The sequence below is a fragment of the Acomys russatus genome, chromosome 12 (assembly GCF_903995435.1).
Source record: "Acomys russatus chromosome 12, mAcoRus1.1, whole genome shotgun sequence".
Classification (NCBI taxonomy): Eukaryota; Metazoa; Chordata; class Mammalia; order Rodentia; family Muridae; genus Acomys; species Acomys russatus.
In genome coordinates, this window is record NC_067148.1 from 27472182 (window position 1) to 27485915 (window position 13734).

The window sequence follows — 13734 nt, forward strand, 5'->3', positions numbered from 1 at the left end:
AATTACGTGTGTATGTATGTCTATCTGTGCCTGCATGCATGAGATATCTATGCTGTATAACATGTATTTATCTGTTCTTTTCCCACTGTTTTGAAACAAGGTCTCACTTTGTGGGCCAGGAACTCACTGCAATTCTGCTGCAACCTTGGAGTGCTGGGATTACAAGTGAGCCACTGTGCCCAACTCCATGTCCCCATTTAGTATATATTGCCACGATGTCCCACCACACCTTCTTACAAACATGCACATCCATCATACTCACTTGGTACCCTGTTGTCTTCCTTTTTTTAAAAGGATTCAATGAGTTTCATTAAAGTTGTTCACAGGATCATGAACCCCTTACCAGTGGCTACATCACAGAAGAAAGTGTCTCTCCCTTCTTCCATCAACATGGATTTTTTTATGTTGACAAAGTATTGGAAATTAGGCAGGATTTACTATTATAAAAATTTTAATGCCATTGTACTTTTCTATGATTTCTAATCAACCAGATTTTATGACCTATAATATTTCTTTAAAAATCTAATTGTCTCAGAGGCCCCCAAAGACTACAGGTTATTGCTATTGCTTGCCTATGAGAGCTAGATGGTGAGACTCTTATGAGGCCTTTTGTTTTTGAGACAGGGTCTCTCTGTGTAGCCTTGGCTGTCCTGGAACTATGTAGACAGGCTGGCCTTGAACTCACAGAGATCTGCCTGCCTCTGTCTCCTGAGTGCTGGTTTTAAAGGTGTATACCATCACTGCCCAGCCTCAAACTGCTTTCTAAATATAATATCCACAAGCTACTAAACTCTTGGCCTGGAGAAAAGCAGCTCATTTTTTGAAGAGGGTGGTTAATACAGAGGCTTGTATCTGGTTATATTACTGAAAACATGCCCAGTCTTATTTTATTTTTTGAGACAAGAGTTTCTCTGTGTAATAGCCCTAGATGCCTGGACTCACTTTGTAGACCAGGCTGGCCTAAAACTCATGAAGATCCACTTGCCTCTGCTTCCCGAGTGCTGGGATTAAAAAAGGTGTGCACCACCACGCCTGGCCAAGTGCTCACTCTTAAACTGGTCATCTTCAGCAATCCTTGCCTCCTTTCTACTGCCAAGGCCTGGGAACATCGTAAAAGATGTGGTCTGAATGAAAATGGCTTCCATAGGCTCACAGAGAGCAGCATTATTAGAAAGGATTAGGACATGTGGCCTGTTGGAGAGTGTCACTCTATCTTCCTGCTGCTTGCTGATCCAGATGAAGAACTCTCAGCTACCTCTCTACCACATCTGCCATGACAACAGATGAAATAAACTGTAAGCCAGCCCCGCAATTAAATGTTTTCCTTTGTAAGAGCTGCTGTGCACCTTGCATGGGCAGCACAGTAGAGCTGGCCCTGGTGGTGTTTGTGTGTGCACCCTGGCCCTGCCATGAGGTGGTGTGGATGCAGGAGAGACATGTCATTCCCCCACCCCCTACGTGTGGCAGGCAGGAGAGCTAGCCAGCAGCCCCTTGCTTGTTGCAACACTCAAGAGGGTGGGCCTTGCACCCCAACTGGGCAGCACAGCAGAGCTGGCCAGGTGAGCTGGCCGAGGACTTGAGGGCAGGAGAACTAGTCAGCAGTGCTGGAGAGCTCAATGGGCTGACCAACTCAGCTAGCACCTAAGCCCAGACCCAGGGCTTTAGGTTGGCCCACCCCAACATCTCTCATCTATGATCTGCTGAGCTGCGCAAGGGCTGGTCCTGCAGACCCAACACTGCAGGAGCTCCTTGACACAGGGCAACAACAGGATAACCAGGAAGAGTCCCAGTGAGGATCCAGTATTGATGTGGCAGAAGCCAGAGACCTCAAACTAGACCAATGACTAATTGCAATAAACATCTGCAAGTAATGGTGTGTGGACAGTGAGACACACTACAGCTTTCACAAGATTTTTCTTATGCTTTAAAATTTATTTTTTTGGAGCTGGGCATGGTGGCTCACACCTTTAATCCCAGCACTCGGGAGGCAGAGGCAGGTGAACTGCTGCGAGTTGAAGGCCAGCCTAGTCTACAAAGTGAGTCCAGGAAGGACAGCCAAGGCTACACAGAGAACCCCCTGTCTCAAAAAAAAAAAAAAAAAAAAAAAGCAAGCACTGGCTGTTGTACCAGAAGAGGGTGGTTAACACAGAGGCTTGTATCTGGTTATATTACTGAAAACATGACTGACAAGTGCCCAGTCTTATTTTTTGAGGCAGGTTTCTATGTGATGGCCCTGGATGCCTGGACTCACTTTGTAGACCAGGCTAGCCTAAAACTCATGAAGATCCATCTGCCTCTGCTTCCCGAGTGCTGGGCTTAAAGGCATGCACCACAACTGCCCAGCAAAGAATTTTTTATTTTCTTTTTTTAGGGCAGGTTTTAAGGGTAGAGGGTGGTTATGAAGGGATAGAGAGATAAGTGGGACTGGGGAGTATGATGTGAAACTCACAGGGAATCAATAAAAAGTTAAAAAAATAAAATAAAAGAGTTGCTGTGGTCAAGGTGTCTCTTCATAGCAGTAAAACCCTAAGACAGAAAGAAGTGAAGACAAAAAGAACCCAAGACCTGGAAGATGATAAAACACTGCCATCCTAGTACAACATTGCTGTTAGAATCACAACTACACAGCAGCTATGGGAGCCTGCGTAAGGCCAGACCCTCCAACTGCTTCACTGGAGGAGATGCCCGCAAAGCCTCACCTTTCCTTAAGGAACTAAAGGCTGTTAATAGTTGCTGGAGGACACGGTATGCTTTTCTCTAAACATCTAAGTGCTAGAGGACTAAGTGAGAAGATACAGGGTTCAGAGGGGAAAGGGAGTGGGATTAGCAAAGGGTAATGATGGGTGGTGAAAATGATGATGACGATTGATAATAATGAAGCAGCGAGCTGTCACTACTGCCAAGAACGCACAGGGAGATCCAGGGTTCTTGTTCTAAAGTCGGCAGAGTTGAGTGGAGCAAATCTGTGATCCACACGCTTGAAGGCCAAGGCAGGAAGACTGCTGAGTTGGAGAACAGCGTGGACAGAGTGATGCTCTGTCAACATCAAAACAAAACAATAAAGTGGAATGAAAATTAAAGTAGTTGGTCAGGCTGGTGGGTGCCTGTAGTCCCAGCACTTGAGAGGCAGAGGCTATCCTGAATTAGAAGCAGGATCTTGTCTCAAAAACAAAACCAACAAGAACAACTCTTTCAAAACTACCTTTGAAACTCTCTTAAATCCATCTCTCTCAAGATAATTTAAAAAATATTACCACTTTCCAGAAACAAGAGGCCAGGGGAACCTGTAGGTCTCTAGGACCCCATTTCAATGAAGTAAGACTAATGACAGAACAGCCCGTGATATTTTAAATTTCTTGACAATGAATGGGGTGAAATATTTCTCTAACCTTGTCCTGGTGCACATGTACAAAACCACATCTCCAATCAGTGCTATGTGTGATCCAGTGACGGCACTACTCCACTTTTTAAAACAAACGCTGGTTTCAGAAACTATTCAAGTGAGGAAAATGAACAGAAACATACAACAATGGCACAAGCAAGTGTTAAATAAAACACTTTAATGTTTATGTGTTTATGTAATGTTAAATGTGAAGGAAGCGTGTGGATCATGTCATTTTGCTGGTGTGATACTGAGCTATAATCACTCAAGGTGTCACCACTGGGAAGGTGACAGGATCTCACTTTATTATTTTTAACATTCATGCAAACAAATGTTATTATCTCAAAATCAAAATTGTAGAAAATAAAAGTGCACAACTCTCGAATGATTGTCAAACTAGTCTGAAACAACTGCCTGAAATGGAGACAAAAGAACAGCCTTCAAAACATTCTGGATATTCCGCAAATTCTCAGGACAAGGCCTCACCAAATTTTATTTTTGGCACCATGTCTTGCTAGTGGATAGCATGCTTTGCCAGGTACCCAGATCTGTTGGGATGTGTGAGGAACTGTGGCCAGTTGGTCTGCATTAGCTCCACAGTGGAGTCCTGCAGAACCACATTTTAGGAAATGCCTTTCATTATCTGCGATAGAAAGACAAGCCGCTTTAATTCTAGTCGTACTCAGAAGCAGGGGCAAGGGGACCTCTGAGTTTGAAGGCAGCTAGACCACACAGTGAAACCCTATTTCAAAACCACCACCACCCCCATCTCATACACACCCACAGACCAGACAGAAAGCATTTTATTATAAAGTGTCTCACATGTAGCCCAGATTGGCCTCAAACTCACTGCACACTGAGGATAACCTTGAACTTCCGATCCTCCTGCCTCTACCTCTCAAGAGCTAAGATTACAGGTGTATGCCACAGCAGACAGAGGGGTAGCTAAGTGGTTAGGTACCTGCTGCAGCTGAGAACTGGGTTGGTTCTAGGACCCAGAGTCCATTCCAAAGGGTATGATGCCCTTTTCCTTATGCGCGCGTGCACACACACAGACACACACACACAATTAATATTTAAAGGTGTGTGCCACCAAACCCAGTTTATATGGTGCATTCTATAACTGAAGTATACCCTATCCCAGGACATTCTAGTTTGCCTGTTACACTGAGGGAGTTTCCCTACTCAGCTAGGCAGCACCAGCAACCAAGATTTACAATGCAGAAAGCTTGTTTAAGCAAACAAACAACCATGGCTTGTTCATCTAATGCCAGAAATCAGAAAACTGAGGCACGAAGATTGCTGAGGACGAGGAGTTTGTCCTACAAAGTGACACCAGTAAAATGAAACCCAAACAAACAAGTTCCCCCACCCCACCGCACTTTACAGTTTCCAAATCGGCCCTTCCTTCCTAGAGAGATGAGAAGCCCCAAATTCTGCTGGCTTGTGGGCTGGGGCAGTACAGGCCCTTCCCTCCTCTCTTTTGGACTCGTAGTCCAGAAACCCAGCAAATTCTCCAGTAAGATAGAAAGATTTTCTTTATTAATGACCCCAACCGTATTTCTTTAGATACAGGAGTTTTGAACTCAAATACTTAGAAGAAAACAAGTTAAGACTGCATTACCTTCAACTCATTACCAGTAACATATTGCAAAGCAAACAGCTTGGAAAAGGGTGAAAAGGAAGGGGGTGAGGGAAGGAAAATAAAAGGGAATTAAGTTGATCAAGTGGATTTTTTTCTTTTTTAAAATTCTTGGGAACTATGAAGTCCTTGCAAGCACAGCTCATTTCTGCAGGTTGTTTGCCAAACTCGTACAAAATGGAACCCAGACGAAGAATCCCTTAAGAACCTGGAGAGGCGCGATATGAAGGGCTACAATTATCCAGTAGCAAGCGGTCCAGCCTTCGGTCACCAGAGCTTCCTCCTCAGTTCCCAAGAGTTAGCGGGATGAAAATGTCTTCCCCCTTCAAAAGCAGAGATGGAGAGAAGGATTATTCCAGATGTCATTTCTTTCCACTCTACACTCTAGACTTGGGGTAAATGCCCAAGGGATACCAAACAAGGAGAAGGGAGAGTCTTCAAGCAAAGGTGCAGGAGCCATGGGTTTCAGCTGGGACCCACCATTCACAGGATGGCTTCATGACCTTTCTTCCAACTCAGTACTAAATAGCAGCATGCCAAGCCCATAAGGACAGTGGATGTCCCAGCAGATGGGAAAATTGGCTGCAATTTTTTAAAAATCAGTGTTACGTGGCCCTGGATGGCCTGGAACTAACTATGTACACTGGATCGGCCTCTGCCTCCTGAGTGCCAGGATAAAGGCATGCACCCCCATACCACTTTTCTCTAATTTTCCGATGGCTTCAATGGACCTGAATTTCTGCTCATTGCCATCTACCCAGGTGATGTATTTAAAGAACAATTCCTTAACTTTCAACAGGAAGTAGGAAGTTCAAAGCCACCTTAAAAATCTCAACATCAGCCAGGCATGGTGTTATATGCTTTTAATCCCAGCACTCAGGAGGTAGAGGCAGGTGGATCTTTAGGTTCCAGGCTAGGCAGGGATATATAGTGAGAATCTTTTTTTTTATTTGGTTTTTCGAGACAGGGTCTCTCTGTGTTAGCCTTGGCTGTCCTGGACTTGCTTTATAGACGAGGCTGGCCTTGAACTCACAAGCAATCGCCTGCCTCTGCCTCCTGAGTGCTGAGATTAAAGGCGTGCACCACCACGCCCGGCATAAGACTCTGTTTTTAAAAACCCAATTTAAAAAACAACAACAACAAAAAAAACCCAACTTTATAATCCCAGCACTCGGGAGGCAGAGGCCGGTGGCTTGCTGTGAGTTCAAGGCCAGCGTGGTCTACAAAGTGAGTCCAGGATGGCATGGCCAAGGCTACACAGAAAAACCCTGTCTTGAAAAACCAAAAAACCAAAACCACCACCACCAACAACAAAAAAACCAAAAACCCATCTTTAGCCAGGTGGCGGTGGCGGTGGCGGGAGCACACGCTTTTAATCCTAGTACTCTGGAGGCAGAGGTAGGTGGATCTCTGAGTTCGAGGCCAGCCTGCTCTACAAAGTAAGTCCAGAACATCCAAGGCTACACAGAGAAACCCTGTCTCAAAAAACCAAAACAAAACAACAAACCCAACAGCAACACAACTTCAGCGGCTAAAAATTTTTCTGCTCTCATGTGGTAAGCACACTCTAGCTCATGGAACACTTCCCTGGTTCTGGGTTCCTGAGCAGTGGTGTCCTTTTCTACCCAGTAACTCCCCGGGGGGGCTAATAGACTTACAGAGAGTACCTACCTCAAGGGCATTTGAAAAAGTGGCCTGAAACTGAGACCTGGAAAAGGAGAGTGAAAACCGAGCTTTGCTGCCTATGCCAAATCAAACTATTTGATGGCCCCTCCCCACAAAAAAAAGAGGGCTGTGCAGAGCTGATTGATAGGCAGCTTTTAGTTCAGGGCCATGCGTATGACAGGCCCACTTTATTTTACTGTCCACATTTAGCGGAATGGAAGTTTTTTGTTTTGTTTTTTTGTTTTGGTTTTTCGAGGCAGGGTTTCTCTGTGTAGCCTTGGCCATCACTTTGTAGACCAGGCTGGCCTCGAACTCACAGCGATCAGCCTGCCTCTGCCTCCCGAGTGCTGGGATTAAAGGCATGCGCCACCATGCCCGGCCTCAGAATGGAAGTTTTTGAACAACTAAATTTATTCCTCTAAAGAACTCCTCTTTCCTCAGGCCCCCATCAGGACAGGGATCAATTTCTGCCTTTCTGTGCAATTTGGCAGCAACCACCAGGAATACCTGCTGGCCACAGAACATGTATCAGGGTGAATGTAGATGATGCAAGCAGTGCCAGGGCTATTGTAACATCCCACCTTTTGACTTGTCTGTCTGATTTTACGGTCTTCTTTTTCTTGCTTTATATGTAAAGGCCAGAAGTCAGTAATGGATGTTTTCCTTAATCGGTTTTCAGAGTTTATTTTTTTGGGACAGGGTCCTACTCCATAGCTCTGGGTGGCCTTGAAATCTCTGAGACAAGCTGGGCAGTACTGGCAACACACCTTTAACCCCAGCAGAGGCAGGTGGATTGCTGAAGTCGAGGGCAGCAAGGGCTGGAGGTTAAGAGCACTGATCGCTTTTCCAGAGATTCAATTCCCAGCAACAACCTGGTGGCTTAAAACCATAATGTGATCTAATGCCCTCTTCTGTTGTGCAGGCAGAACACTGTATAAATAATAATTAAATAAGTTCCAGGGCTACACAGAGAAACCCTGCCTCAAAAAACCAAAAGCCAAACAAGAAACAAACCAAGGGCCTGGAGAGATGGCTCAGAGGTTAAGAGCACTGGCCCTTCTTCCAAAGGTCCCTAGTTCAATTCCCAGCAACCACATGGTGGCTCAAAACCATCTATGATGAGATCTGGTACCCTCTTCTGGTGGGTAGGCACAGGCAGCAAGAATACTGTATAAATAATGAATAAATCTTAAAACAAAACAAACAAACAAACAAACAAAAACACCAAAATAAAAGACCAAAGAAATCACTGAGACCAGGCCTGGCTCTTGGCTTTTTTTTTTTTTTTTTAAAGATTTATTTATTTGTTATGTTTATAATGTTTTGCCTGTGTGTACACCTCCACACCAGAAGATCTCAGTAAAGGTTGTTGTGAGCCTCCATGTGGTAGCTGGGAATTGAACTCAGGACCTTTGGAAGAGCAGCCAGTGCTCTTAACCTCTTGAGTCATCTCTCCAGCCCCTCTTTGCCTTATTTTTTGAAGCAAGGTTTCTCACTGAACTTGTAACTCACTGGCTGGTTATTGCTGGCTGGCCAGAGCGCTCGCTCCTACAATCAACCTGTCTCTGTCCCCTCTGTACTAGGCTTACAGGCGTGTACCACCATGCCTAGTTTGTATGGGTAATGAGAATCCAAACTCAAGTCCTCATGCTTGAGCAGTGAGCACTGAAACTAAGCCATCTCCCAGCCCCACTTGTTTGTTTTGAGCTAAGATCTTGCTACTGTTACTCAGGGCACCTCAAACTCCTGGGCTCAATCTATCTTCCTGCTTTAGTCCCCAGCAGCGTTAGCAGCTGGGACCACAGGTTCATGACACAGGCAGAGCAAATTTCCCTTCCTATCCCAGGCCACACAGTGATGGCTGGTAGAAAGCACTTTTGTAAAGACAAGGAGGCACTAGGCGACAAGGTCTTGAAAGGGCATAAACAGTGACTCCTTGGGCATCCTTGTTCACAGCTTTGTACTTTATATATGCTATGCAGGTGCCACACCGTGACATGGCATCTGATGTGGTGATCTCTATACAGAAACGCCGACCTTTAGGCTATAGGTAGCAGTGTAGGAAGTCAGTGACTGAAAGCCCCTCAGTTCAGCTGACCCTTCAAATGGCAATGGAATCTATCTTGGTACAGTGGCCTCACACACCAGGGAAGCAGCTAGCGGTGTTCTGAATGCCACCCAGAATGGACTCTAGGTTCCACACCAGAACGGCCTTTTGAGCATACAGAGCCACACTGTTTACTGCTCTGTCATCTTTCTCCCTGACAGAGGTAGTCTTTGCCCTGTACACCTTTCCTGCTGAGAGGAGAGCAACAGAAAGAACAAATAGGTGCTGGCTCCAGGCGTCGTCGAATAACTAAGTGTCCTGAAGTGACCGACTCTACTTCTCCAGAAACAGAGAAGGAAGAGACACACTTTTTAAAGTTCAATCCCAGCACTTGGGAGGCAGAGGCAGGCCGATCGATATGAGTTCAAAGACAGCCAGAGAGTCCAGGACAGCCAGAGCTGTTACACAGAGAAACCCTGTCTCGAAAAACCAAAAGAGTTAAAGCCCAAAGAGAACAGTTTCTTACTTAAAAAATAAAAAAGTCCTTGTTTTCCCTAGTTGCCATCCCTGTGGCTCAGAGATTCTGGGAGACTCAAATTCTTCCCAACACCATCAGAAGAGAAGCCCTTAAACTTCACTTTCACTTCGGTAGCTGTGCGCTTGGCTCACCTGGCCTCCGCACAGCACTCTTCAGTCACCTGGGGTATAGGACTTCTTGGTGGGCTCAGAAGGGAAAGGTGGCTCCTCCTACTTACGTGATTGTTTTCATTTCTTTTTTCTCCGCATCTGGGCGTGCACGGTTGAGCACCTTAAGGAAGTCGGACGTTTTTGCTCGCATTCGTGTATGAATATAGGCCTAAGAACAAACACAGGAGGGACTGAGGCAGGCTCATGTTCTAGAAAGAGAGCGTTGCTTTCATTGGGATAAGCTGCAGAGTATGTTGGGGAGCACGTAAGGGGACCGGACAGTTAAGCAGCAATACCAGAATCACTCCTGTACTACAGGCAGGATGAGGGGTAGGGAGAGAGACACTGCTCCCTTACTGTGGTGGTGGGAACAAGCTGGTGCTCTGAGCATGCCAGGCATGTGCTCTACCACTGAGCTACACACAGGCTTTCTGTGTGTAACCCTGGCTGTCCTGGACTCTTTTTTTTTTTTTTTTTCCTTTTTATCCTGGACTCATTTTGTGAATCAGGCTGGCCTCAAACACACAGTGATCCACCTGCCTCTGCCTCCCAAGTGCTGGGATTAAAGGCATGTGCCACCACACCCGGCTGAACTTGTGCATGTGCCTGCATGAGTGTGTGTGTGTGCGTGCATGTGCGTGCGTGTGTGTGTGGAGGGCAGAAAAGAACATCTGGTCTCTGGGAACTGGAATTACATATAGTTGTGAGTGGACACGTGGGCCCTGGGAACTGAACCTGGGTCCTCTGGAAGTGCAGTAAGAACTCTTAACTGTTGAGCTATCTCCCCAACCCCATGCAGAAGTGTCTACAGAGAGTTATCAACAGCATGTAGAGATGCTGGTGCCTCTCACCTTGGAGCACTTAATGTGGTAGTGCAGATAGTCCCGGAACGTGTGGATCAGGTTGATGGTGTTGTCTCGAGCAGCAGCATTGGTGTGGCGAGGGAACAGCACTAAGGCAGGGGAAGAAAACAGGCGTTAGCAGTGGCATGTGTGCTGCCCCCACAGACAACACAATCAATTGAGTGCAAATAGGGACGCTCATGGCACAGAAAATGAGTCTGACCCTGGGCCCTCACTCCGAATGTGGATACCATACTGGACTCTATACTTCGGGTTTAGGAACAAAGTGTTTGTCCTGGGTCCTCGGCGCTAAAGCAGAAACTGTCAGAAAATCTAGGTTCCAAAGAAAACTCTCTCCTGACCATGAAAAGCAAACCCAAGGCAAGCCTGGCAGGACAAGCTACTCTTCACCCACAAGCCCGCACACACGTCTCAGACGTCTGCACTGGGGCAGACCTGTCCCTGGGCTCCTGTTCTTTCTGTACTTGTTTTACTAAAACCAAGAGCCCTGAGCTCTATCAACTGTGCTGAAAAGAATGGCTGATAAGAAAGGCAGAACTCTGGTTTTCAGTTTACCTGGGTTTGAAGAAAAAAAGAAAAGTGAACATCAGCTAGGAAATGCCCTCTACTGCATGCTTACCACGATTTCTGCACCATAGACAAAGAAAGAAATGCTGTCAACGACACTGACATGCCATCAACTGTTAGCTGCACCTCAGCTTCATGAATCATGTGGGAGGAAAATGTATTCACCAGCAACAAACAGCTACACTCTTGGCTCAAAGACGAATTAAAGGAGACATTCTTGCAGTGTGGAAATGAGCCACCAGTTGTCATGATCAGACAGCTCATGAGGCACGGCGCAGTGAAGCTTGGTAAAGAAGACTCAGCAAACCACAGCTGAGCTCAGGCAATAGGAGCAAAACTCCAAGCGTTGCCACATGACTGAGAACTCTATTCTGCTGCCAAGCAACGCTGGCATGGCTCGCCCCTAACTCCTGACGTCAGAGGTTACCTTTTCCCTTACCATTTAAGAAAAACAGAAACAGGAAATAATTATTGCAGCAAAATAGCAGCCAGCTTGCTTTGTAATTAGTGCTCTGATACCCCTGTCACAGCGTAGAAGAGACAACACAAGCATGCTGGTAGGTCTGCTTCTGCCCACTAAAGAAGTAATTTAAGGCTGTCCAGATTCAGGCATTCTGCCACGGGAACTCAAGGCAACTCCACTTTGCTGATGAAGCACTCTACCACTCAACTACCTCTCCAGCCTCACCGAAGGTGATGTAGCCAATGTTGTCACCCACGGCAGCATCTGTGTCTTTCAGCTCTAGAGGAGGTTCCCTGTGGCTAAAGAGGACTTGGGGGGCTGTGTGGCTGGCTCTTCGTCCTTCTTTGAACTCCTGTGGAGATACAGCAAGAGAACTTTATATGAGACAAGTAGCACTTTACCCACACTATGCGCTCAGACCTTAGTAGTCCTTCTGACTAGCAGGTAACTAAAAATGAACTGTTGAGCTGCAGCTAGTAGAAGTGCACTTCAGAGTCAAAGAGAAGACAACTGAGCACCCAACAAGCCAGACCTTCAGACTGTGATACAAAGTAACTGCAACACAACACTTTTCTCTCTTCTCTTATTTTGGACTAACATGGCAAGAGGATCAGCTTGAGCTCAAGGCCAGGCTGGGCTACACAGGAAGTACCACACCAGTCAGGGCAGAGTGGGAGGACTGCTTCAGAAAACGAAACAAAAAGAGGAAGCATCAGTCTGCAGCATACTGGTTAAAGTTGAGACAAGCACTGCAGCTAGTGACTACTCTCTCGTGTACAACACGGAAAAGGTTCTTTTTTATTTCTTAAAGGAAATCGTTAACATTTCATGGTAACTAGGACCCAGGCTTTAGCTGGAGTTTTAAATTTTATACATCAGAGAAAGCTCTTTACAAATTGACCGATTTCTCATGGCTCTCTTGGTTCCCACTTCTTTGCTTCTCCTTATGCCCCTCTGCCCTCTCACCCCCTTTTTGAGACAGAGCTTCATGTAGTGAGGCTGATTTTAAACTAAGTAGCAGCTGGGCGTGGTGTCCCACGCCTTTAATCCCAGCACTTGGGAGGCAGAGGCAGGTGGATCACTGTGAGTTCAAGGCCAGCTTGGTCTACAAAGCGAGTCCAGGACAGCCAAAGCTGTCTCGAAAACCAAAACAAACAAACAAACAAACAAACAAAAAGCCAAAACCTAAGTAGCAGAGATGGACTTTTGGTTCTGAGCATAGCCTTTAATGGCTGAGCCATCTCTCCAGCCTAATGACTATAAGAAAAAGTTTATGTGTTTATGTACTGGGTACCCTGTCTGCACGTATATGATGAGGACTTTTAACACCTGACTACCCAAGCCTCTACAACTCAGTATACGCATACCTGATCTTGGCCTTCCAGTTTCACAAACGCCAAGCTTTTAGTGATCAAGTACTGTTTAACTAAGATATCTTTACTTGTTATTATTTACAATTCATCAATAAAAACTCTAAAGCAAGCCGGGCGTGGAGGCGCACACCTTTAATCCCAGCACTTGGGAGGCAGAAGCAGGTGGATCGCTGTGAGTTCAAGGCCAGCCTGGTCTACAAAGTGAGTCTAGGACAGCCAAAGCTACACAGAGAAACCTTGTCTCGAAAAACCAAAACAACAAAACCAAAACCAAAAAACCCTCTAAAACAATATTAACCTCTCCCTTTAGGAGTGAAAGATGACAGAAAGGATGAAGCTCAATTGCCCTGCTTCCTGCTACGACAATAACAGACTAAACTTCTGAACTGTAAGCCAGCCCAAAAGAAATGTTTTTTTTTTTTTTTTTTTTTTTAAATAAGAGTTGCTATGTTCATGGTGTTTCCTCACAGCAATAGAAACCCTAACTAATTTGTCCTGGGGATAAATTGCTTATAAAAAGGGGAGCATCTTAAATCAGGGTGTAAGTCAAGCTGGGCTTAGTGGTACACAGTAACATCAGAACTTAAGAGACCAAAGCAAGAGGATCACAAGTTACTGGTAAGCTTAGGCTACATAGTGGCCAGTCTAAGGAAACAGATGTGCTCACTTGAGCAGCACATGGCCCATGTAAATTCTTACTGGGCCCACTGAAACACAGTGAGTATATGCCTAACACAAGCATTTGCCAGATGTGGTGGCAGACCCCTAATCCCAGCACATGCGAGGCAAGGGAAGGGGACTGCTCCCAGTGTGAAGACAGCCTGGTAAACACCAAGCTCCGGGCTAGCCTGGGCTACATGGTGAGAGGCTGACTGTTAAAACAAAACAAAAATGGAAAAAAAGCAAAGCAAAACAAAACTGACTTTCCCTGGACTCAGGAAAGCTCTTAGCTCTTGGTCTCTGTGGTTACTCAAAGCAAATTACCCTAGCCTCTGACCTGAGGAAGGTGGCAGAGAAGGTGAATTTGTGAATCCTACATGCCACA

The 13734-nt window shown here is 45.8% G+C and overlaps 1 protein-coding gene across 2 annotated transcripts in view; it reads right to left on the minus strand.

Annotated features, from left to right (window-relative positions):
- Positions 1-4902: 4902 nt before the first annotated feature.
- Arpc2 (actin related protein 2/3 complex subunit 2) overlaps positions 4903-13734 on the minus strand; it is a 32505-nt gene continuing 23673 nt past the window's right edge. For both annotated transcript variants that reach the window (XM_051154094.1, XM_051154095.1), the window contains 4 exons: positions 11542-11668; positions 10275-10375; positions 9492-9592; positions 4903-5347 (listed from right to left, as the gene is read on the minus strand). In XM_051154094.1, the coding sequence (XP_051010051.1) occupies positions 5323-5347; positions 9492-9592; positions 10275-10375; positions 11542-11668 (354 nt within the window). In that variant the 3' untranslated portion in view covers positions 4903-5322. The remainder of the gene's footprint in view (positions 5348-9491; positions 9593-10274; positions 10376-11541; positions 11669-13734) is intronic.